The sequence below is a fragment of the Sipha flava genome, unplaced genomic scaffold (genome assembly GCF_003268045.1).
Source record: "Sipha flava isolate LNK unplaced genomic scaffold, YSA_version1 202_pilon_pilon, whole genome shotgun sequence".
In the NCBI taxonomy this organism is placed as follows: domain Eukaryota; kingdom Metazoa; phylum Arthropoda; class Insecta; order Hemiptera; family Aphididae; genus Sipha; species Sipha flava.
This window is the reverse complement of record NW_020272797.1, coordinates 802546-829042: the sequence shown is the minus strand read 5'-3', so window position 1 is coordinate 829042 and position 26497 is coordinate 802546. Positions and strand designations below refer to the sequence as shown.

Genomic DNA, 26497 nt, shown 5'->3' with positions numbered 1-26497 from the left:
CATTTTTTAGTACGTACCGAAAGTATGCAATGCCATGAAGGTAAAGTAACAGTTGGAAAAAGGGTAAAAAAATAGAAAAAATAAAAAAGAGAGTTTTCAATATTTACAACATTAAAAACTTTCTTCGCTTCACTCAAAACATCAAAATTTTAAACAAAAATATGAAACAGATAAATGTTTTCGAATGTCATGTGGGGAAGGTATATTTGAAAATCAGAGAAAATAAATCACTTTAAAATAATATGCCATCCGCCTGTTTCACTTCGTTTATTTTGGTGCAGCTAAGTGACTTGACCATTAGTGTTTCATTCGAAAAACAATGGATTCTGAATGAGATTTAGTTTATCATAAAATGGGAAAAAAGTTTTCAGAATGTGTTTATTTTTTCATAGTTATTCCCTGTTCTTTTTCTAAATACATTCAATAACTACGTTAAAATCGGGAAAATAAAATATAAAAATAAAAATATCCTATTTACGTAATATTATAATATGATTAATATTTTCATTTTGTTTTTGTTATCATACAAAAAATATTATAGAAAAATAAATAAAATTAAATACATAAGAATATTTTGTTTTATATATCATGCAAGTGAAATTAATTTAAAATTAATAAACGTCATTTCTATTTGCAGGATTTGTTTTATGTGAAGTGTAAAAAGAAAAAAATTCATTAATTACGTTTTGAAATTTTCGTGCAAAACTAAAATAATATTTATTACGACTTCTATGCATAATCGTACATTTGTGTATACATTTTTGTGTATTATACTTTTCGAATCATTCATTCGTTATAAAATTAAAAAATGAGAGTCGACAATTAACTATACTACCTTTAAACTTTAAGTGTTAACACTTTAATGTTTAGAGGATATAATATGATAATTTCTTGAATTTTTCTTTTATACTTTAAAATAATAGTTCCCTCGTCGATCAGCCATTTTGTTTGAAATTCGCATGAGAGAAACGTAAATAAAAGTAAACGACAAATTACGACTAACGTTTTTGTTTATTTCTGTCGGTAAACATTATGATGCTGCAGTATACTATTATTTGCTTTTCGTCCGTTTAGTTCGTTACCGTTCAATTTTCATTATAACCGCCACGTTTGTACGAGTATATATATATAGAGGAATAATAGTTTTCATTAGATGGTTTAAACTTGGCACGAAACTTTTATAAGAAAAAATAAAATGTTTTATTTTCTTACAGACACACACACACACATATGTGATCGAGCATTTAATGATTTTCTCAGTTAAACCTTTCGATTGACGGATATTTTTATGTTACGTACGGATAAAACTGATCTCCGAGGAAGCCGTAGATTTACGGGCGAAGTTATATTCATACATGAACTACAGTTACTGAATATTAAGCGTGGCTTATCGTAATTTTTTGGAAAAAATTGCATTAAATATAAATGTGGAAATTACATGATTTTTAAACACTTTAACAACACTATTATTGTAATCACTTATAACGTAATTCCCTTTGTGTGCAATATTTTTTTTTCATTACGTTATATTATATTCGTTTTACATGTTTTTAAAAACAGTCAGTGACTTTGGCATTTTGTCATCCAACACCGTGCGATATGCAAACAATATATAAGACTGTTTTGAAAGGTGTTCATGGTTGAGTCGAGAGAGCAGAATTCTTCACACATACACACAGACACCCCTACCTTATATTATTACCGAAACTGATATTTGTTTTGTTGAAGCTGTTGTTAATTTTTAGCGAAACGAAGAAATTTAATATCTATTAATAATTAAATAATCAAAAATTAAATATGAATTAAACACTATTAAATTGTTAATATTTGTGAATTAATATATAAACAAATAAACAAAAAGTTCATTAGGTATAAAAATAAATAAACAAATAAATAAAAGCTTAGCCTGGAATATTATTATATTAAATATCTTTCATTATGTCTAATATCTACTATTAACCGTCATGATACATAACGGGAAATTTGTTAAAAGTAACGAGATGAATTCATTACTTGTTTGGTTCAAATTGATACTGTGGTCTCCGCATCACCAAAAGTCGTGGCAGGATATGAATGAATACTCTTTTCACCCAAGGCGCCATTTTGTGTGTTTGCGGTGATCGGAAATGAACGTTCAGCACTACAACCGTAACACATATGCTGAAAAAAATAAATTTTTTGATAAATACACGGCAAAAGTTAGATGGATGTATCACAATTTACTTAAAGAAAGTTACTTATATGTTGTTTAAACGTATTATTTTTACACATTGATCCCGAACCGAAGAGGTCTAATTTAATGTGATTTTTTATTAATTTCAAACAACAGTTATTTTACATGATACTTATCGGGAAAAATTGTTCGTATCGTTCTAGTGTTAGAAAAGATGGACGTGGTTTTCTAAAAAGTTTCGAAATGAAACGGTAATAATCGTATTACACCTAGTGATGGGTAAATTAAACCCGGTAAATTCAATGTTGGGTAAATATTCTGGGTAAATACCGAGTATTTACCCGGTATTTTGGGTATATATAAATGTTTATATATACATTTATTAGTAATTAAACAATAGACTTGAAAGTCTAGTGGAATTATTAAAATAAATTATTTTTGTTTAGGTAAGCATAAAACTACTCACTATTAAGTAGTATTAAACAAAACTAAAACTACTTGAACGCTTAGTTATCACTTATCAGCGATGGAATAACCAAGTGTTTCTAACTTACTGGGGAAGCCCGGAGCATAAATAATACAGATCTTATCGTGCATATTATGATAAAACAATATTTCTATATTATAGTATGACCACTTTTAAAGGTATGTAAATACCCGATATTTGCCCATCAATATTTACCTAACCATCGGGTAAATACCTGGTGACCCATCACTAGTTACACCACAATAAACGGAGCATATCGAAACCGAACGGTGGGTGTTGCCGTGTCGCAGATTGTCGGCAGATACGTGTTAGATGGTAATCAGTGAAAACTGCGAGCTCGAGTGGTACTCTATTAATATACCATATAATTTAATGCGCGAGATGTACTCGACCACTACGAAGATATTATGCAGATGGAACGTAAACGAAATATGTTGGTTCGCGTATGCAATTCGACTCGCGTGCGTGTGGACTGATAATAATATTTTTTATATTATAATACAACGGCGCTCAGTTTCAATATTCAATTTCAGTACAACAAGTAAATTATAGTTATAAGCTGAGACAACACAAAAACAATGCCATACGTTTCAATTTGACATTAACCGCGAAACCAAATTAACCGAGACACCGGAATGTGTATAATATTGTAACAGGCCTGTCAACACGTCACGACCGGACAGTGCTGATTACAAAGCAATTATACAGGGCGTTTCTGAAAATGATGGGATAATTAGTGTATATTTGTACTCACTGTAATGGCCCAATGGAAAAACGTGTGACATTTCGATTCATAGGAAAATTTTGAAAAAAATACAAGAGTGTTTCGTTTAACATTTAAGGTAACATTATATAAATTATTTAAATAAACCAAAATTTAGATGATAGAAATAAATGTCAAAAAAAAATATTAATTGGTCAAATGTGCTATGTGTACTCACGCAATAAGGTATGCACTGGCTGGAAAATTTAATGTACTTATAATATAAACGATTGAGTATAACTTGTGTTTTTTGAGTTTTTATCGTGTTCCACACTATACAGGCAGTACCTACCTGAGTTTTGTTTCGGTTTATAATGTTTTACCGGCTTACGGATGCTGTAGTAATGTTGTATTTTATTTTTAACCAATACTACAAACAAGTTTGGTTCAACGACAATACCCATAAATCTTTTGTCGATATACCAGTGCTGAGTTAACGTTATAATGATGACTGCGAGATCTCACGAGTTATTTCCAAATTTATATAGAAGTACAGTTGCAAACATCAAGAATCGACGCACGTGTAAAAACATTATCTTCCGAAAGCACGGGTTTCGAAACGAATAATGTTTTCATAAAAAAATAGGACATGATAATTTATCGGTACGGTTCGAAAAGACGAACATATTTGTTTACCGCGTGTCGACTTGGGTCGCACGCAAAATCTTCCGAGGAAACCGAATTTCAACGAGTTATTGGAGCGTACTGTTAACGCGTCTAGACGACGGATCGATCGCGTCGAAATCAGCAGCACGAAAAACGAGCACCTGTCGTGGCTTTTTGTTTTTTTTTTCAATTCATAGCGGTCGTGCACAAGACGTGGGTAGGCATGCTGTCCGGGTGCGTACATCAGGGGCGAACGCAAGGAGGTTTTGGGGGATTTAACTCTCCCCTCCACTGAAATATCAGGAGCAAAAAATAAATTATCTGACCTACAAATGTATGACTAATGAATAAGTTAAAATAGTTATTAGTTATGTAAAAGTTTCCCGTGGCTTGTAAATTGATATATTCAATACAATTACCATTTTACCGTATAATAATGCAGTTTCGCAGTGAATATGTTATAAATAACTGATCGACACTGGTCGCCGCAAATTCAATGATGTACGTAATGTAGACGACGAGTGTAATAATATTATCATCGTTATCAACATAATAATTTAATTGCCTACGGGCAATTCGTAACGACCCGTATTACCTGGAATGGATTAATTCTACAGCGACGTGGATGTGACTTGCGAAGAGGTCATTGATATAATGCCTAAAGTACCCAGACGTATAGATATTGTTTTATAATGTAAATTGACAAATATTGTAGTAATTAATTAATATATATATATATACTATAAGTAAGAGTAATAGATGATAGTGTAATACACTATGAACAGTATGGTATTCATAAATATTTTAAATTGTTTCAAAATCGTATCGAAAAACAATTTCAATATAATCACGACAAGACACACAGCTCAATGAATCAGGACAAGAGAGAGAGTTATACACAAGTATCCGTTCATCTGATTGCGATGCGATTTTTGAGAATGGTTGGACGCATGCCCGCAAAGGTCTCTAAGTTGATAAAACTATGTTTTGATGGAGGGCGCGCGCGTTGTTTCAGAATTGTGTTTCGTAATTTAGCATATCGTTAAATTCATTCGAAATGTTGATTGCTGATCGACGTTCAACAAATTTAAATTCATTTTCAACACATTTCAACGCAATTTCCGTGCAGTTATATCTCCCAATAAACGAGCGATCAGTTGTTCTACGTCTCATGCACGAAAGAAAAAGGAAATAAGATTTTCTGAAACAAACGAGCAACGAGAAGCAATATTGGAATCCAATCGCGAACGTAATGTTCAAGACTGTTCATCTGAAACAAACGTCGTGGCCAAGGCTTTGTCTTTGTAATATTGATAAGTGTTTTCGATGTTTCAAACGAAACTAAACACTTCAACGGTTGTAAAAACATCAGCAGTGATAAAATACAATCGGTCAAAAGTCTTAATACAATGGCCAACAACGTAGACATTTCAAATAATATATTATTGAATTGAACATAACATATTATAATATATTTCGCAACGGTCGTCGCACAACAAATCCGCACATTTATAAACGATTGGGTGTACAATTGATGTTAAATGATTTTTGGGAAAATAATAATAAAACATAGAAATCAAACGCTGAATAGAAAAAAAAAACCAATAAAAAATTATAAATCGGTAACTACTAAATATCATATTGACAAAATGATGAACTCTTGGTGTATAACACGTTTGCAATTAGTGTTTGTGTTAGTGTTAGTGTTAGTGTTAGTGTTCAGAACGATAGCAATATTATTGTCTCAGCGATCATGTTCGTATCAGTTATTTTTGTGCCGAATTTTTAAAAGAATTATTTTCGTCAGATTGTACCATCAATTAACGCTGGTTGAGATTACGACAAAACAACGTAGTAGGAATCAAGAACGTTTGTAATTATATTCATACATGTATTATAAGGTAATAATGAATTTTTCAAAAAAAAAAAAATCTTCTTTTGAAGATCGTATTCTCTTTCTTTTTTGGTAACGAACTATCGCATTTGTAAATTTATCTTATGCACGATCTGCTTAAATAGTCTTGGCGCGCCTATGAATATGCTCATAAAGGAATATGTATAATGCATTAATCGGTACACACACACAGGTCCATATTGTACACAATTTATTATTGTGTACGGGTTATAAATTTATTTTACCCGCTTGCTATTACTTTTTCATAAATATATATACATTGTATACGAGTCTAAGTCAGGTGATCATATTCAACATGATTCATACTCGGTTATTCATTTACTCCGTGATCAGTTTTGTTAATTATGTGAATTTCAGTCGTTTCAATTTCAACGTAAATATACAAAACCCGCATAGTCTAGGTTTCCCATTCATTTTTAAAACCTTTGACGTCCAAAGCGGGAAGAGAACTCACCGATAATATTAATTTTATCATCGAAATAGTGTACAACGATGAAAATACGGGTATAAAATGTATTACACGGGTACGTTCACAAATGTGTAGAAATGCTCTGCGTATTATCCTTCGCGAATTCGATTTATTTTATTTCCTTACGAGCCCATAACTCGTTTATACACGATAATATTCTTGTTTTCCGAGGACAGTTAATGATAGTAAAAACACTTAAACGATTTTTATTTAAAATCGTTACGGATAAAATGTACTATACATAGTCGTATAAAACGAGTACTGTGATACTTTTTAACAAATAATTATAAACAAATTACGATTAGTTTTATGATCATACGGCAGTCTGTGTAAACCAACTTGAGGGTTTGCTGATGATATAACACAACATTATTAGTATGAAATGAATATCAAACCACATAAATTCTTGCGACGAACCGAACCGGAAGCCAAGGCGAATAATGGGTTGCATTGTGAAATCATATGGAAACGATCATGTAATATGGTAATATGTGATGAATATACAATGGGAACTAGGACCCAGAAGATATTGTCTACCAGGGATTGAACTAAAAGATATAAAAGAGCGTTTTATTCAGAAAATAGGATATTTGGAATTGTCATAGTCTTATCACCGATTGGTTTAATATTTATAATATCGAATATTATTTTAATTACAATTTAAACATACATCTGTATTTGACTAGGTTCTATTAAGCTGTTGAATGCGTTTGCGCAATGAACGTCCTATTGCGATTGAATTTTATTATATAAATAAAGTTGTATATGTTACGCAAAATTTGTGAAATTGCCAACTTCATGAAATCAGCTACGCAGTTACGGAATATATGATTCGACTATATGACTATAACGTAGCCTTATTGTTCGATTAGACTAGTCTCACGAATTATGTAGGCATTTTTTCTAATAAAAATCTAATCTGAAATTTGATGTTATGTCAGTTGTTAAATACGTGAATTCAGCTACTTTGGGAATTTGGCGTAACATATATACCGAATCACAGCATTTATTATTATAATAATTTATTTTAGCAAAACATAAACAATATGCATCAAAGTAATATTTATATTCTACATAAATTTCTAATATTAATATGTGTTCTATATCAATATTCTTCATTATAATTTTACTCAAATTATAAAATATATACGAGAAACTTTGCCTGTTCAAATACCGATAAAATAAAAACATTACTACTTAAATCGTATACGCGCAAATTATATATTTGTCGACCGGACGCATAGAACTAGATTTATTCGGAATACTAACGATGCTAGCCTCTTCTCCCCTCCACCGAACGCAGATGTTTCCATAAGATTTTAGACGGTGGTTTTTATTCGCTATAAAAACGTACCTAATAATATGGGATTTAAAATGTTTTAATACAATTCTTGCTGTAGGTATACATTAAACTGATTAATTAATACGTGTAAGTATAAACATATATTTAGTCGCATCAGCTATCACATATATTTTATGATAATATTATGCTTAACCCTTTGCAAATTAACCGAATCATACGATATCATACCCGCTTGTAATATATTACTGTCGCTTATTAATTCCTCTGCGGTAGTCCAACGATTAGTTTCAAGTGCTATACCTAATTTTGGTTAATTGTTTAAACCAAACACCATGATGTATGACATAAATGTACATACGCACACATACATGAACACACACACACATACACTCATACGAACGCACGCACAAACATAATAAACGGATTAATTACATTAAATAAACTGATCGTGTATTATATTTTATACAAGTTATTGAATTATTATACATTTAAAAATATTTGTTCACGTGTATGCACGTATGCGATATGGAAAACATTGCATTTTTAATAACTATATTTCAACTTTTCGCTACCGATGTCAAGTGTTATCAAGAAATAAACAAATAATAATAAAATTTTTTGTAATACAACTAAAAATTATATTTAATGCGCTTAGGGTTTTGTGTAGTTATATTTTACTTTAAGAGATAAACCTCAGGGTCTGTCATAATAATAAATAAAAATCCGTAAAAACCGAACAGAAAAGGATTTTAGAGGAATTTGGTTACAACATCATGAAACAAATTATGTATTATGTAACATAAATTATTGAAATGTATTATTCATAGCAATTGGTTTTTATTGTATTTAATCATATATAAACATTTAAAAAAATATTACGTTAATGCACGTATTTAATATGTCTTTACTTTTATAAAATTAGATTTTTAAATAGTATTAGATTAAAATTTTATTTAAAGATATTTTAATATTTTGTTTTCAGCAAGATACGAATATTTATTTCATTTTTTTAATACGTTATTATTCCGTTTTTTTGTTTTCGAATTTAAAATGTTCAGAAAATGTTAGAACGGTTTTTCAACAATTCCCTAATGTTGTTATTTTTTCGTTTCGATCAATATAACTATTAGTTAAAATATACGACGGACAACAATAACGCAATTTGACAGCCAATAATTGTTCGAAAAAAGTCAACCGCATTGATGGGAAATCGTGTACGATGCTATATATAAAAACAATTATTTGCTTATCATCAAAGTACGAGTAGTTGGAATAAAAATGTTTTCGTTCGACTGGACAGACGAGTATAAAATATTCAAATATTCAACCGAACGAAATTTAGTTGTCGAATCGCTACACGTCCTTTTCCTATGTAGGCAACAACGCTACCAAATGTGCATAGTAACTTACTGATTACAATTAACTATATTTACCCATCAGACCGATGTCAATAGGAATTCAGGACCATGGATAATGAATTCATAATAGTTGAAAACATTTAGTGTTGTTAAACGAATTTCGAAAACCACCAACCCGCTGATTTAACAAGTAAACAGTAATTTATAATGTTACTGTGGTTTTATTCAAAATTTACCAACGACATTTTGAAACATATTTGTATAAAAATCTAAAAATAAAAACCGTTCCTACCACAAGTATGTTATGCAATCAATTATTGACTATTTTGATAATGCCTGACGAAATGTTTTGTAATTAATATCGATTTAATTTTTAAAAATAAAACTTATTTGTACATACACAACTTGTATTCTATAACATACAATGGGTTTGAATAATTTTTCTAAATCTTCAAACTGCGCCGTTCGGTTACGAAATACAATTGTATTGCGAACATTTTTTGAAGTAAATAATGTAAAAAAAAATTATGTTCAGACTAAAAACTTTCCCAAGACGAAATAGAATCAGCTCAACAAATTGATTTTCGGTATTTTCGAATGCCAGTTAACGAAAAATTTAAATTCTCAGACAGTTATAGAAATAATGTCTAACGTTTATATCGTATAATTGATTTACACATTTTTTTTAAGATTAGTAAGTATACCAGAAATTCAATTTTCAAACGATATTATATTCAACTTTGGCTACAGTTATGTTTATCGATTAATTATTGTGTTACATTTCACGAAGAACACAGCTGTAATTACAATATTTTTTTTTTAAATTTTAATTGGCACATTAAGTAATTTAGTTATACTTATAATAAACATAACATTAAAATAATTTTAGAGGAAGCTACCCATTGGTGACATTTCCTAACATTTATCATTTGGATTTAGGATAATTAAGAAAGAAGATTACGGTTTGTTTTAGCCTGTGAGGTGGTTTATCGGAAATTTAAGGAGTAGCCATATTTCCGATGAGAGGATTAGTATTTGAGTTGAGCTTAGAACGGAATCGACTGTAGTGAAATTTGGCGAAATCATTGATTGCGTAGAAATTTCTAGGCTTCATATAGAACACGCGAACCATCACATACGCATACGTTCACTTACGCACTCGTATACATATGTAGTGAGCGGAAAAGATTTGGTACATTTTACGTGAAAAACCAAGTATCAGAGTAAAAAATAAAAATAAATAAATAAATAAATAAATAAATAAATAAAAAGGTTTGTGTGCCAAAAATTCAGATATTATGTAACAATAAAAGTTTCATCCGAGTTTGTCTTGCATTGAAATAAATAATACCGTACGTATTATTTTTTTTTTCTTTTTGCATAAAAAACATGTTTTATTTACTGAGTTTATTAACAAAACAATCGGCACACGCGGCGTCTCTTGAACGACAATAACGAATTCGTTAAAACTTTAGCAAGTATTCGAAAACGATGAGCATCCCGTAACTTATAACCTACCCGACGAGTTATTCCTCGACATACATTCGACGAAACAGTACTCACCACATTATTTTCTCACATTGTTCGCGCTGGAGAAACGTCGAACGAGTAGTTTCTGGAAATGTGCACCTCAAGAATCAGATAACCGTAAATGTTGTGTGTCGAACAGTTTGAAACAAAATGCTTTGCTGAGTTTATAACAATAACCGTGAGGGCGTACGCGCAACACTATAATAATATTTTATTTAATTTCGATATCTATTTAAAATCTTGTCTGAAATACAATACAATCAGCGTTTTGAGGGGTGTTTAAGTTTTTTTATTTTTTAAATATCAAACTTTAGCGACTTATTTTTCTTTTCTATTAAAATATTTTCGGTTGGTTTTGTTGGTACGCAATAGTTTTTTTTTTTCATTTACAACATTTGTTTTTGGCAAACATATGCAAATACCAATAATACGGTGTTTGAAATAACGATTCGGACGTACATAGAAATTTAATAAAAATAAAACCCGATGCAAACGCAGCCGTTAATATTCTATTTACAGTGAACATTTGCCAGAGAAATTATAGTGGCATTTTCACCCGTGCAGACAATATTTCATACGCAGTGCATAAATGACCTTAATATCGCGACAGTCCGTTCGAAATAGTTTTCAGTTATTTCGAAAGTGCATACGCATCATATCAGACGTATGTCGAACACCCAAAGCACGAGGAAGATGTAAAACTGTTTTAAATGAAAAAAATTTGGTAGTAGTATACAGTTACAACTAGGGCTCGTGATTTTGAATGTGTATTAAGTAATACGTGTACACGGAATCCGTATGTTTGAAATACACATGTATTTTTTTAAAGTTTATTTTAAATTATTAATATAAATATAATATTTAATATATACAAGTTATATATATTACTTACAAGCTGCAATTATATTACAACATTGGTTTTACCTATAATTTAACCATAATATATTATTAAATATTATTCTCAAATCCTTAATAGTGTATAAATATTATACTATATAATTACATGTTTTGATAAATATTAAATGCATTTAAAGTTTAATAGTAATATCTTAGTGACTTTCATACTTTGTGTTGTCTCGTGATCATACAGCTACCTAATAGAAACCTAGATAAAACTTAAAGTATCGTTTTTAAAATTAGGTAATATTCTCATTCTTTCATTTGACGTTTACACTAAAAAGTCGTACATTTATTTAATACATAACTGAAGAATTAAAAATATTAAAATGAACAAGTGAAAAAGCTGGGTCTAGCAATATACTAATCGTCAAGAAAATAAAGCAAATTGCAGTTTATGTTCTGATAGTGAAAATAATGAGTTTTGTTGTAATGGTGGTACCACAAGATCTGTAGGAAGACATTTAATGACAATTCGTGTTGAATTATTCTTTATCTAATTTTCTGTCTCTTTAAACATATTATTTATTTATTAATTTAAGTTATTATTATTAAATCATTAGTATTTTTTCTTTATTTATAAATTATGTTAAATCATCGAGTACTTATATTTTTATGTTTATTTTTTTACTTGATTTATTCGTAATTATTTTGTTTAAAATGTATTGTTGAATTGTATTTATTCAAATCTAAGAAAATAAAAATGTTATACACTAAAAATACTATAAGTACATATTATTCATAAACGTGTATAACAATAAATATATATTTCATAATACACAAATATATGATTTACTATAATCTGTAGTCTATATATTTTATAATGAGAAAATTTGATCGATAGGCAATTTTTTTTTTTTTTAATAAAATACACGGGTACACGCCACACGGGTAAACGTAGCAAATACACGAGTACACGGGTACATGGATTTTAATGATAGTGTATCCGTGTATTATATTTACACGAACTTTAACACCGATTTTTTAAAAACACGTGTACCTGTGTAATCAAATACACGTGAAACAGAGACCCCTAGTCCCCTAGTTACAACTGTTAAAACTACGTATTAATATGAGCTTCTCAAGAAATTGTGTTGTGTTATGCAATAATTATGAATTAACTGCTTTCTAAGAATATATTGGATTACATTAAGTACTAATATAGTTAGCAGTTTAGATGTAGGATTTTCCAATATTTTAAAATACGAGTATATCAAAACCATTTAAAACTAAATTACAATATGATATTATTTTATGAATGTGCTTCGTGTCAACTTTGCAAAAATATGTTCAAATCAAGTAGATTTATAATATCATAGAGAGGTGATAAACACGAAAACATTCATCATCGAATGACATATTTAATAATGTATACTAAAATTTTAATTTATGTGTTAATAATTACTAAGGCCCGGAATTATATGCACTAAAAACATACGAAATATGCATGCATTTACGCGATGGTTATCGTTCAAATATGCATTTAAAATATGCAAAAATATGCAAACAAAAATGCAATTTTATTATTTATTAAATTTATTTAATTTTAAAATGTATACAATTCATTAAATAATTAATATTCAATAAAAAATATACTTTAAAATATATCAACAATATTTTATATATTTTATTGAACTGTATGGAACTGTATGTTGTATTAAAATTAAATTGTATTTTGAACACTCACTCATCTCAACAAAAAGTCACAAACAAAAATAAATTTAAACAAATCAAGCAGATTTTTATAATATTTTTAAAGTTACCTGGAGAGTTATCATATTGGTACTTTAGCAAACTTTATCTTATCTTATTATAACACAAAAATCAAATTATATAACTGCACGATTCACGGAATTTTCGATGGGCATACGCTAAGTAATAAATAATAATATTAATAACTTCGTAATATTTTTTTTATATATGCATTATATTTCGAAAAATGCTAATATATGCATAATAATTTGAAATATTCCTCATATGCAAAAATATGCCAAATTTAATTTTGCATACCAACACATTAGATTGAGATTTAAATTTCTGTCTTACCTAGCTAATTTTTAGTTTAATATATAAAAATATGCAAATGAATACAATTCCAGGCCCTGATGATTACTAATGTTAGACTTTCTAAAGAACATGATCTCTATAAGAAACTGGCGTAATTACAACTTATTTATATTAACTTATTTTCAACTTGTGTGTATACGAAATTATTGATCAGCGTGTACGGCAATTTTTGAGCACTTTGCTTGAACATTTCAGGATATTATGAACAACAAAATATTATAATCGGCAAGAAGGAACATAATTAAAAATGCTGTCTTTTTTTTTTTTTTTTATCAATATATAACTTTCCAATTTTCTGTAATCCACTCTAGTCGTATCGTTCATCAAATATCAAGAATATAAGTCTTAGCAATAAGCGAAAAGTTCTCGTAATCGAGTAAAACGTAGTCGGTTTGAAAATTGATCCCGTAAAGTTCAATGATTTGTCGCTCTCCGATTAAAAAAAAAAGAAAAAACCTGTAGTCACGGCAGTTAAAGCATGTGGAATAAAATATATTGCACTACGTTCTTGTATAAACGCCAACTTTTATTAAATACGAGTATATGTACGAACAATAGATATTTACGCAATATGTACCTAGTGTATCTACTGTAAATAATTGGTTTAATCAAATTTAATAATGAATACGTTTGGAATAAAAATTTTCAACGCTCTTTTACTCGAATTAGTTATTTTTTTTTCTCGATAATTCGTAGTCCGGCCAAGTCGAAAACCATTACGAATCAAATTTTCAACTCGTTCACCTGAAATTCGAATAATTCTGTCTTTTGTATAGTGATCAGTCCGAAGACTATATTATGTACATTTAATAAAAATAATTTCATGGATTGTCAAATTACATTGTAGTGATATACCTATTCGTATTCCTCAATGTTTGTTTTGTTTTCGCATTTAAATAATTTACAAGATTATCAGATAATATATATAATAGGTATATACATATTCCATAGAAATGCGTTGCTATTGATTTGGATGTTTACAGGCAACATAGTTACATCACACTCTTGTTTTACATTATACTTACAGCATAGTGTATTATTTCAAATTTTGAGCTCGTCTTAGAAAAATCTGTATTTATATTTTCGTAATTGGATATAAACAGAGAAGGTAAGCATTTAAATGTTGAATATATTACTTGGAATACATGCTTAGGTATCTCCCTTGGACACTTCTTCGACAATAGTACAAAATTCTATTTATAACAAAAAAATGAAGCGTTTTACGTAATGGCAATAAGTATTCGGTTTTTTTTATGTTTAAGATTGTACCAAAATAAGTGTATTTTAATTCTTAAGTTGTTTAAAATAAGATTTGTAAAGTTTGTGATTCTATTCTATTCAACTAGAACTTATTGCGCAATGGTGCCCAGACATATAAAAGAGGAGGCACATTACTACTTGGAGAAGGTCAAAAGTGAATCTAATGGAATGTCATCTAATGAATTTTTGGATAATTTGATGTATTTAAATCAATCATCCATCAAACAGAATAAGGTATTAATTGCATAACCAAATAATTTAGATAAAAAACTTGTAGTATATGTTTCTATTTTAAATATTATTTGACGTTATTTTGCATTGAAAATATTTTTATTTTATGTAACACTGATTTATTAAATAAATACACACTTTTAACAAAAGTAAAAAAGAATATTCACAAAAATATAATTTATAATGATTATTGGCAAACATGTTATACATAGTTTATGATTTAGATTATCAAATTCGCAAATAAAACCCGTAGAACTTGTTGTCAATAAACTTTATATTTTCGATTTTTTCCGGGTAAGGTAAATTTCGCGTAAGACTTATGTTGAGACTCAAAGTAAATCTTTTTACGTTTTCAAATATGAAAAAACAAATGTAATTTTAGTAGTTATTGGTATCTTAATATCATATAGACCTAATGTAAAGTTTTAAGTTTTAAAAACAGTTGAAAATGTCACATTTTTCAGGAAGTATTTTCGTATCTCATGGACAAGTTGCTAGACGAGCGAACATATTACATAGGATATTCTCGTTATATCCTTATGAAATATGCTAATATTTATGGTGGTATCATTGAATATGGACTCATTCCGTAAGTAATTTTTGAGATGAACATTTCTAGAAAGTTTTCATTTTATCCGTTTGAAGCAAGCCTGGGCATTAATGAGTTGATAAGTCAAAAGTTAAGTTTATTTAACTTATTAAATTAACTCATTTCCTTACAGATTAACTTGAAATAAACGTGTTATTTTTTCATTTATGCAATTAAGTTAATTTTGATTTTAAGACCAGAAAAATATTTTTGTAAAATACCGCATTCGATAACAAGTTCATGAAATTTAGAAAAATGTCGAAGAATTTTTAGATGAGTCTATAATATTTATCTTAGTATTAAATAATAATAGGGGTCCCACCGGTCTCGGGAAAAGTACTCAACCGTCTTAAGACTATTGAGTAAAAATAGCCATGTCACCCATGAATTACATTATCATTGTCATGAAAAGTGGTCGTAAATCTATATTACAAAAATAAGTACATATTATCATTATCTAAATAATTCTTAATAATAATTGTACTTTTTTATTATTAGAATTATTTCATAATTTATGATATTATTAAATAAGATTGATATTAATAAATATTATTAAATAAATAAATTAAATACATATTTTATAACTAAACTATTTTAATGATCTTTATTGTGTATTTGGATAATCTATAAATACTTTATAATTAAATGCAATGTTTATGGGTAGGTATAAAATGAACCGGTTTATATATATTGTCTTATATTTCAAACCGCTTTTTGAAAATGTTCATAGTATTATAGTATTATTAGTATTATAGTATTAAAGTATTATTAGTATTTATAGTACGAACAAGAAATAATAAATTGTGTAATAGAATTAAAAAACGGATCTTCACCCGAAATTGATGGTATAACGGTTGAAATACTAAAAGAAAATATATCTCCTTGTTTTTTCCATAAAGTATATATTTAATCTTTGTCTTTCACAATCAGTTATACCTGATGTATTTAAATTATCCATAATAATACCAATCTATAAAAAAGGAAATTCTAATTCAATAAATAATTTTCGGCCCATATCTGTAATCTCTAATATAGCAAAAATATTTGAGAAAATAATCAAAAAACAATTAGTTACTTATTTAGAAAATAACAATCTTTAACATTTTTCTCAATATGATTTTCGTCCGGGCAAAGGAACTGATCAAGCAATAGCAAAACTAACTAATTTAATTTAAAAATCTTTAGTTTATCTAGATCTAGCTAAAGCCTTTGATACAATAGTATCAACAATATCACAACATTTTTATAACTAAATTAAACCAAATAGGCATTTGTGGTGATAATCTAAAATTATTTTCTTCATATTTAACTAACAGAAAAATAAATAAATACTTCAAGTCCTTTTAAACAAATTAAATGTGGAGTCCCTCAAGGTACTGTTATTTCACCAATTTTCTTTAATATATAAATAAATAGAATCCATGAACTTCCCCTTAAAAGTCAAATTATCTGTTATGCGGATGATACTGTAATGCTATGTGAAGCAGACTCATGGGATGAAATATTTGAATTAATAAGTAGAGATTTAAATTAATAAATCAATAGCTGCTCCAAAATAATCTATTTCATAGTTTTGAGAAAACTCACGTCATTCTTCGTGCTTTGACCGAAAATTCAATACCAACTAAAAAATGTATAAATATTCATAATACATTATGCCATATACCAGTAGATTGTTCTTGTGAAACAATTGTTATATCTAACTCTATTAAATACTTAGGAGTTGAAATCTGTAATAAAATGATTTGGAAAGACCAAATAAATATTCTAAGTAAAAAAGTAAGAAAAAAGATTTATATTTTTAGAGATTTGTGTAATATATTAGATTCGACTAAAGTGTAGCAAGTTTATTTAACATTAGTAGAATCGGTCATTAACTATGGTATAATTGGTTAGGGTGATACGTTCAATAATGTACTAAAAGAATTACAAATCTGTCAAAATCAAATATTGAAAGTGATCTTCAATAAAACACTAAGATACCATACCGAAAATCTTTATAAAGAATTAAAACTACTTCCTATACAAAAACTATATTATAAAACGATCGTTATATTCCTAATATATACCGCATAACATTAATACCAGGTATGATAAAAACAATTTTTTAATAAATTGGTCGAATAAAACTATTTCAGGTAGACATTTTCAAATAATAGGTACCGAAATAATAAATAAAATTCCTTCTGATATCTTAAATCTTCCACTCAGTTTATTTAAAAAAAAAATTGTTCAATAGTTATTAGATTTAGATGATTCAATATGATAATAGTAGGTAAATTGTTTTAATTTGTATTTGTAACATGTATTAATGTAAGAACTCCTGGACCCCCACACGAATTATCTCAGTGGGGCCCAGTATTCATTGTATGAATTAAAAATTAAATAAATAAATTATTAAATAAAAGAAGAAACTCAAAGCTGATCAACATTTTTAGATGATCCTTTTATTGAGATTCAATTGGTATTTTTATTAACCTGTCCTTTGTATTGTTTTATTTGTTTAGATTTTAGTAAAGTTAAATAATATATATTTATTTTCATGTTTTATATCTACTGTATACATTTATTGCCTGTATAATTTTATAGTTACACTTTCAGCTGCAATAATTATTTTTAGTTTTCATTCTCTTATTTAACATTAAAAAGAATACTTTTTTTAAATTATATTTATCATATGTGATTTGAATGAAAAATTAATAAAAAAAACCATACATAAATTAACATAAATTTGACATTTGAGTGCATTAAAATAATCCCAATGAAGATATATATATTTCTCTATTCTAATTTGGGTCTAATAAGATTTTTCTGAATTTTCATTATCGTTAATGTCAAATAAAATCTGTTGTTAATCGTCATTATATATATATCACTTATATCTGTGTTTAATGTACATATATTTTTTTTTGTAATTAACTTAACTTATTAATTGAAGTTAACGATATTTTTTAACTTAATTTTTAATTTAATTGATGTAATTCTCATGTGAATTAACTTAACCGAGATAAAAAATAACATTAACTTACCCAGCCTTGGTTTGATGTATATATGTATTATATGACGCATGTATCGTAAACGTGTATAATGTATATTTAATTTGTGTACAACGTTTTTCTTCGTTAGCAATCCCAAGGACTTAAGTAAAGCATTGAATTTCGTCCTGGTCTGCTTGAGTAGTAGACCACAATCAAAATTGTTCGATTTCGGAATAAGATCACTGAACCGGTTCCACAATAGCTTGAAAAATCGCGGAGAATTTTTCAAAAATGTAGCAGCCATTGCGCATTTCGAAAAATTCCCCTCGAATTTAATAGCGGTAAGTCTCATTCGAATAACGTGAACACTAATCGGCAACCCTGCATATACCGTGCACACGTTCTACGTGTACAGTTGTATTTACCAGCGGTCGCGGAATAAATCATAATTTAATAACAACGAACATTTTGCAGTCTATTGTGGAATACCGGGAATGTACGACGGAACGCGTGAAAGAAGAAGTTACCAATAGCCAACAGTCACCCGTGATCTGCACCCCGACGACAACGTTGGACCCAGACACGAGGTCGGTCGATCAAGTAAAATGTGATTTTGAAAAGCTCGACCGGACTGCAAACGGAAAAAATAGGATTAGGTCAATCATTAACAATTTGTATGTGAACAAAATACGCGAAAAGGTTAGTCACGGTTTGTTCGTACCGCTCATGAACACGTTGTGATCCACGCACTACGAGAATCATCTGAATTCGCAACATACTTACGTTTCTTTACCGGCGTATCCCGTCCGCGTAGTGTTTCCGCTTTAGGCGATTTTCAGTGTGCGCACATTGCGACCGTGCGCCCTGTTTATGATTTATCATTTCATTCCGTTTCAGAGTGACGAGATAAAAGCCATAATGGGGGAAGAACTCGTTCAGTGGTTCGCGGCTTATTTGGTCGAATACCGTATACAATTTGAATTTAATTTACATTCATTGTATTTGGACCTGCTGGACCAAATTGGCAACGAGCAACTGAACGTCCTTATCATGGAAACAACGACGAAGAACATCAGAGTTAGTATCGCGGTTTATCATGGGCGAACAGGGAAAAAAACAGCTTAAAAAATATTACGTTTTATCATTTCAGTCGCTATTGGATAACAACACTCATAATAATAAAGCTTTGCTCAAAAACCTTGGCCATTGGTTGGGTCTTATAACGTTGGCAAAAAATAAGCCTTTACCATTTGACAAAGGCTATCTAAAATCAATAATCTTGAAAGCGTCAGGAGTAGAAGAACTGATGTATACTGTTCCATTTGTCGCAAAAGTACTTGTGTCCTGTGCCAAAAGCCAAGTATGTTTATACATTTATTTCCTCGATTTTTTTACCGTTTATTATTATATTTTATGCAATCGGTAAATTTTTATTTACAATGAGCATACGCGATAATGATGTTTTTTTTTATTTTTGTTAAAATTACGATAGACTTTTGCACCGAAAAGTCCGTGGACGTTGAGTATTTTGAAAACCCTTGCGGATGTTCATAAACTACCGAACATAAAGTTAAATTTGATGTTTGAAGTAGAAGTACTTTGTAAATCATTGAACATTCATCTTGAAGTGAGTTTTTTTTTATAGTAAAGTACAATTTGGACAGTGTTAACGTTGAGAAAAAGCAACAGCATATTATAAAAAGGCTTTGTATTTTTAATACCATTTGAACATTATTTTACAATATATTTTTGAAATTTTATGTCTCGTTCGATAACACTACAAATTATACACGTATTTCAAACGATAAATTTTTATTAATTTGTGAAAAATAAATATTATCGTTACAAGATAAAAAGTATTATGGTATTCACTTGTATGTTTAGTCGATGTAGTTTTGTTTGAAATAGTCTTATATTCTTATAAACCTGACGACTTACCGTGTTTCACACGGAACACACTTTGACACTGGAAGATAAAAATCGGTCCAATAGTTTTTGAGTCTAATAATCTCAAATATATAAACACCATCCATTGATAAATATTTACTAGCTGATTTACCCATCTTCGCCCGTGTTGGTTTTTAATTATTTTTAATAATTGTTTTTATTATTTTATAATACGAAAATTTATCATTTTTACTCAACTAAATACTATCAAATATAAATATTACCTATCAAAATCGGTTAAATAGATACAGATTTCATTGAGGACAAACCGTCGAACCTATAATTTTTATGTATAAGTATTATATATAATATATAAAAAATATATAATTTCGGACTTTTACAATCGTTGATTGTTAATTCTAAGATTTACTAAAACTCGTTGGTAAAAGCCCGAACTGCCAAAATCATTCGGGGTTTAACCAAGCAATAATATATATTCTAGGGTTTACCGATATTTGTACTATTACCGTAACATAGTAACATATATATATATATATATATATATATATATATATATTAGAATTATCTGAAATTATGATATTAAAATTGTACGAAAATTTATAATAGCTTTAATACTTTTTAACAATTAGTGCAGACTATCAAAAATATCCCTGTACGGCATCGAGTACGGTACAATGCCCAACATTATACATAAGTGAGGGGTCCTCGTCAGCATTGATGTTTAGTGTTCACTATGCAATTGAATATAGTTGCCTTCACGGTATTTTACTCTGAAACAACTGTTAGTGCTTAGGATTTTGGGCCTCCTGGATACGCTAATGATACTATACTATATGGCTGCATACAAAATGTGTCCAGAAATCCCTTTTTCCACACGAACTGCGTCCCGACGGTATTTAATCTCTAATCTAATATTGCGTCTCGGAAATATTTCACCACTATACACTATTCCAACAATATTTTCCTTCCCATAATTTGAATTAATTAGTTATGTCCCATGGTTAAGTTTATTGTTGTGTTCTTCTACGGGCTTTCTTTTTCGACTGTTAGTGTTTGTCTATCGACTAACTCAGCACCATCTTGAGTATAATTTAAAACATTAGTACTTTCTATAATGTAATTTATATAATTTAATTCAATGTGTGACTTAATTATTTTTCTTTTTTTTTTTTTTTACAGAGACTTCAAAATTGAATATGATTTTTCAACGTTTCACGTGTGTTAACGGCATTTTTAAGTCCGTATAAATCTATTATTAAAATATAATGTTAATTAATTCGAAAAAAATAAAATAAACGTGTTATATACTTGTTAATATAGTGTACCACATAAATATTATAATTATTATAATTTAATTTGTGAAACAGCTGTTTATTACAGATAGCAATCTGCCATTTATAGTTATAATATTCAAATAATACCTGTTCAAAGTTAAGTTTACCTCCAATTCATAAGAAATTGAAGTTTTAATAATTATTTAATATCCATATGTACTAAAATAATTATATCAACAAATAGTTATATTTACAAAGTATTTAAAAAACTATAAACATATAAATTACAAGAATAATTAATAATCATTTCACAGAATTATTTTATTGTTTTTTTCTAAACATTATATATAATAAGGCTTAATATAATTTAAATAAATATAATAATTTCTCATAAATTAAACAATTAAAATTAATTTCATGAAAATCTATTTACTGTATGAACACTGAATACTTTATAAAAATTGTCCGTAATTTAGTTTCATTCGTGGAAAAATTATTGAGAATTTAAAAATTTACTTGTGATATTGTAATATACTTCATGGATGATTTTTTCTACCGGTACAAGGTTTTTATTGAACATAACATTTTTAAATTATATTCTTTATAGTATCGAACCAGTATTTTAAATATATTTAAAGTTTATACTAAGAGGATCAGTGGGACATGATTTTCCGGGATAATTCTTTAGGTTTTGCTACTCCATAGCAATTATTTTAAATTCAAAATACTTCAAAATACCTATGCAACAAGCAAACAAATTCGGAGTAAAACTGAAAACTTAAAGCGTATCGCGATAAAAATGGTATAGAATATACGTAGAAGACTAATAACGATATCATTTTTTTTTCTTTGCGAGAGCGTTGTGCAGCGACGGCTTTGAGTTGTACGGAATAAGTCTTATAAATGTACGCGAATCGGATGAAATAACGGAAACTGTTCAAAAAGAAAAAAAAATCCTCGCGTATTAGATATTCACTTATCATCACCGCCAGGTATTCACAACGAATTATTTAAACGAGCACCGAGCGTCGAACACATGTATAAATTTATATTCGAACGTAAACTGTTTTTCCTTTCACGAATAGTTTTTCGTGCAGACGTTTGTGCAATATCGTCCGTATTATACGCTATGACGTGGCGGCGGGGACGGTTGGGCAATGTGTTTTTGTAGTGTACAATACGGCCAAGTTGTAACGCGCTTTCGTGTAAAACGTTGCGCTTGCACAATGGACGAGAATAATAATAATAAAAAAAAAAAACCATTTCCATCAAATATTTAAACTATATAATAAGAGTACAGCACACCAAGACCGGATAAACCAAAGCACGTTTTTGTGTATGAAAAGTTTCGAGCTTTTTGCACGAGTTGAAAAAATAATAAAAAATAAGGAAGACAATAGCTGATGCACTACGTCATATTATTGTACGTATTTTATGTACGCACATATTATTGTACTGTGTGCGTGACCTTTACTTCAATCTAAAACGGCATTTACTTATATGTGTGTGTGTGTGTGTGTGTGTGTGTATGAGAAAGCATAATCGTATTGTCGCAAATTTATGTTGGTATAAGTTTTCCTAAGCATTTTTCAGCACTTCTATTCTACCGCTCTATGACCGTTGACGGTCCAATATCGTTGAATATTTGCACCGATCATCCGACTACCAATCAAGATCCAACGAAGAAAGGGTATTTTCAATATTGATGTTTATGGGTTTCGATATTAGAAATATTGTCCATAACATCAGACAATAACACAATATCGCATTATTGTCCACGATAATTGCGCAATGCAATAATACTTGAGAGCAACTTAAAACTTAAAAACCATAATGATAATAAAACTAATAACAAATAGTTTAAGCAGAACATTTTCCATTGCACTACTTTAGTCGTGTCATAAAGGACAACGTTTACAACCGATGTCAAATACAAACAAGACAATCGACAACGACGGCTGCAGCGAACGCGCATATCGAAAGTCAAAACGAACTTGGATGGTGTTCTATATATATTTTATTTCATTCTATAGCTAATTGCAGCCAATAGTCATGAGATTAGAATATTTATAAACTTTTCTGCAATTAGATTGATTAGCCCTAGTAAAATTTAACTCTAGAACACAATTGTTGCAATTAAATTATTGTTATAATATATATATATACAAATCAGGATGTTTTTGATTTCACGTATATTAATTTCATCAAAACGAGTTCTAATCGACTATCTTTTATTTACGTTTAAATTAATTTACTAGTCATGTGCAGAACTGAACATCGTAAATAACACAATATTATGAAAATTATACGTTGCAATGTTTTATAGAACGAAAACGGTAAAAAAAATAAAACTTTAGAAAAAAAAAACCAGTAAAGTAACACTATAATACGGTCGACTTTTGCAGTCGATTAGTTCAAGTCTGCTTTAGTTCTTGTTACGCTTGTGTTTTCAATGTTTACTATTGTACAAGTAGCTACACAATGGGTACCTGTAGATCAAAATATTTTCGACTTAATACAAATCATATTAATGTACATTATGTGTTGTATAACGAAGATATTATCCAGATGAGCAAATATCACGAAAGAACAGTTTTCCCGACAGTCAAAATACGTGATTTATAAACGTAACACGATTTAATCAAACCGCTTATGGTGACGCGGTTGAAGATTACAATATCACAACAAAAAACCTACGTTAGAACATTATATATATTTGTCGTAAATGATACATAGTCATCGGTTCGCGTATTGGCTAGGTATCATACACGGAAGTTGAACCGGTTTCGATTTGTTTAAAATTATAATCCGCACTGCAAGTTTGCGTATTTTACGTGAAATCTCACGGACATTTGACAAAACGATTTACTGCAATCCGTTTGAATTTATTGGGAAAACTTTTGTTGTTTCAACAACGATGACAACACGAGTGATAAACCGCATGTGCCAAAAAGACGGAAGAAAAAATCTCGTCAAGAAAGTGTTTGTGTATACAATCGTTGTTTTCGATAAAACTTAGGTACTGGGCTTACAGTAGCGGTCACTGTACGACTTCTATTTTTAACACAAGTACATATTACTACGGTACCCAATATTATGAAAAGTTTGACGATTATTCGTTTACGCTCTTCATTAACGTTCTAAATTCGTCCTTTCATTAGGTTTTCATTAGCCACGTTGGCTTTTAAATTCTCCCGAAAAATATGGCAAAAGGCGCGATTGCTCGCCGTCTCACTGTCCTATCAGCAATCTTGTTTATACCTACACAACAGCTTACACGGTATTGTTGTACATCCGGATTGCATACGCGATCGCATTTCATCGGATAAGAACATTACACGCGTATCGCTGCGGAACTTAATTCGTTTTAATGAAAACGCAATTAATTACACCGTTCGATTGATTCTACGCGGGACGAATAACAACCAACACCCGGCCAGCGATAACTAATTCGTTGTATGCTTATAGAAACGGCGCATAGCAATTTTGTACGCACGCATCTGCTCGCGTTTATTACGTTCGGTTTTCGCTTACGATTGTTTTACGTTTTAAACAGTTTACGTCCCGATACACGATTTAACGGTTTGCAGTCTTGTTTAATTCACGGATCATCTCTAGAGTTAATTCAATAATGTCTATTGCCTCCCCCCCATTGAATCTGTATCTAAGGAATTTATTATATGTGAGATACACATTTCAAATTTTTTAATGTGGATTATAACGAAATCAAATTGCGAGTGGCTGTGAATACTGAATTGGACTTTTTGTCAGGTCCATGCTTAGTGAAAAATAAAATAAAACACAAGCGTAAATTTCAAAATGCAGACAGGTTTTAAAAAATAATTACACAAAATTCAATTCTAAGTGGATTAGATTAAAAAAAAAAAAAAAAAAACACAAATATTAATGATTCACTTGATTTATATATTAGCAAACATTTTACTTGTACATATTGAGCAGAATTAAAGAAAAAATTTCAGTCACCCCCTCGTAAGTAAGTCTAAATACGTCGCTGTATAGTAACATATTACGACGAGACCAAGTGAGTACGGACATTTTCTACTTGCCGCGTACTCCTCAGGGTTTTCAGATAATCCTGGAAAGACGTCGTGTGACTTCAGTGCACAAATCGCACGCGCCGGATGTGTGACAACGGACCGCGGAACGAATCAATACGGTTTCGATTTTCACCGCCGTAGCGTGTGCACACGGCGACGCGTTATCGGATGACCATCATGTTATAGGTGTAGGTGCACGCATGTATGTGTAATAATGGAATCGATGGAAATCATCCGCACGCAATTTTATCGCGTTTTCACACAGTGATCCCGAAGAAATTATATCAATACGCCAGCGCTTTCGTGCACATAATATCGCTATACAGAGAAAGAGAGAAAATTAACTTGTTGACATTTTCGATCTCTCACTCTCCCTCTCTCTTTCTCTCTTAATTATTCTTTCCTGAAAGTTATTATGTTCGGCGAATCATTGACATGGTGGATGGAAGGATATCTATTCATTTGCGTAACTTCTTCGTCTATATATATATAGAAAATAAACCGATTTCAAAGGAGTAGCCTTTTGTTTTTAAAATAAATCGAAACGATGACGTGTAAAGAGAGAGACGGAGACAGAGGGAGAAAGAGAGAGAGAGAGAGAGAGAGAGAGAGAGAGAGAGAGAGAGAGAGA

The 26497-nt window shown here is 29.6% G+C and overlaps 2 protein-coding genes across 7 annotated transcripts in view; one reads left to right on the top strand and one right to left on the bottom strand.

Annotated features, from left to right (window-relative positions):
• The window catches only part of LOC112682390 (CCR4-NOT transcription complex subunit 1-like), a 50614-nt gene extending 28806 nt beyond the window's left edge, over nucleotides 1-21808 (top strand). The window contains exons 4-11 of one of the 2 annotated variants that reach the window (XM_025552973.1): nucleotides 14915-15062; nucleotides 15524-15648; nucleotides 18775-18967; nucleotides 19101-19325; nucleotides 19524-19703; nucleotides 19777-19986; nucleotides 20119-20253; nucleotides 21714-21808. In XM_025552973.1, the coding sequence (XP_025408758.1) occupies nucleotides 14928-15062; nucleotides 15524-15648; nucleotides 18775-18967; nucleotides 19101-19325; nucleotides 19524-19703; nucleotides 19777-19986; nucleotides 20119-20253; nucleotides 21714-21728 (1218 nt within the window). In that variant the 5' untranslated portion in view covers nucleotides 14915-14927 and the 3' untranslated portion in view covers nucleotides 21729-21808. Of the gene's footprint in view, nucleotides 1-14531; nucleotides 15063-15523; nucleotides 15649-18774; nucleotides 18968-19100; nucleotides 19326-19523; nucleotides 19704-19776; nucleotides 19987-20118; nucleotides 20254-21713 lie in introns of those variants that run through there. The other variant, XM_025552972.1, reaches the window with a different exon arrangement.
• Nucleotides 1-26497, bottom strand: part of LOC112682388 (acetylcholine receptor subunit alpha-like) — a 276407-nt gene that overhangs the window by 16906 nt on the left and 233004 nt on the right. For all 5 annotated transcript variants that reach the window (XR_003148507.1, XM_025552968.1, XM_025552970.1 and 2 more), the window contains one exon: nucleotides 2014-2160. Coding sequence is in view for 4 of the 5 variants with exons in the window: in XM_025552968.1 (XP_025408753.1) it covers nucleotides 2014-2160 (147 nt within the window). In the remaining variant the exon portion in view is untranslated. The remainder of the gene's footprint in view (nucleotides 1-2013; nucleotides 2161-26497) is intronic.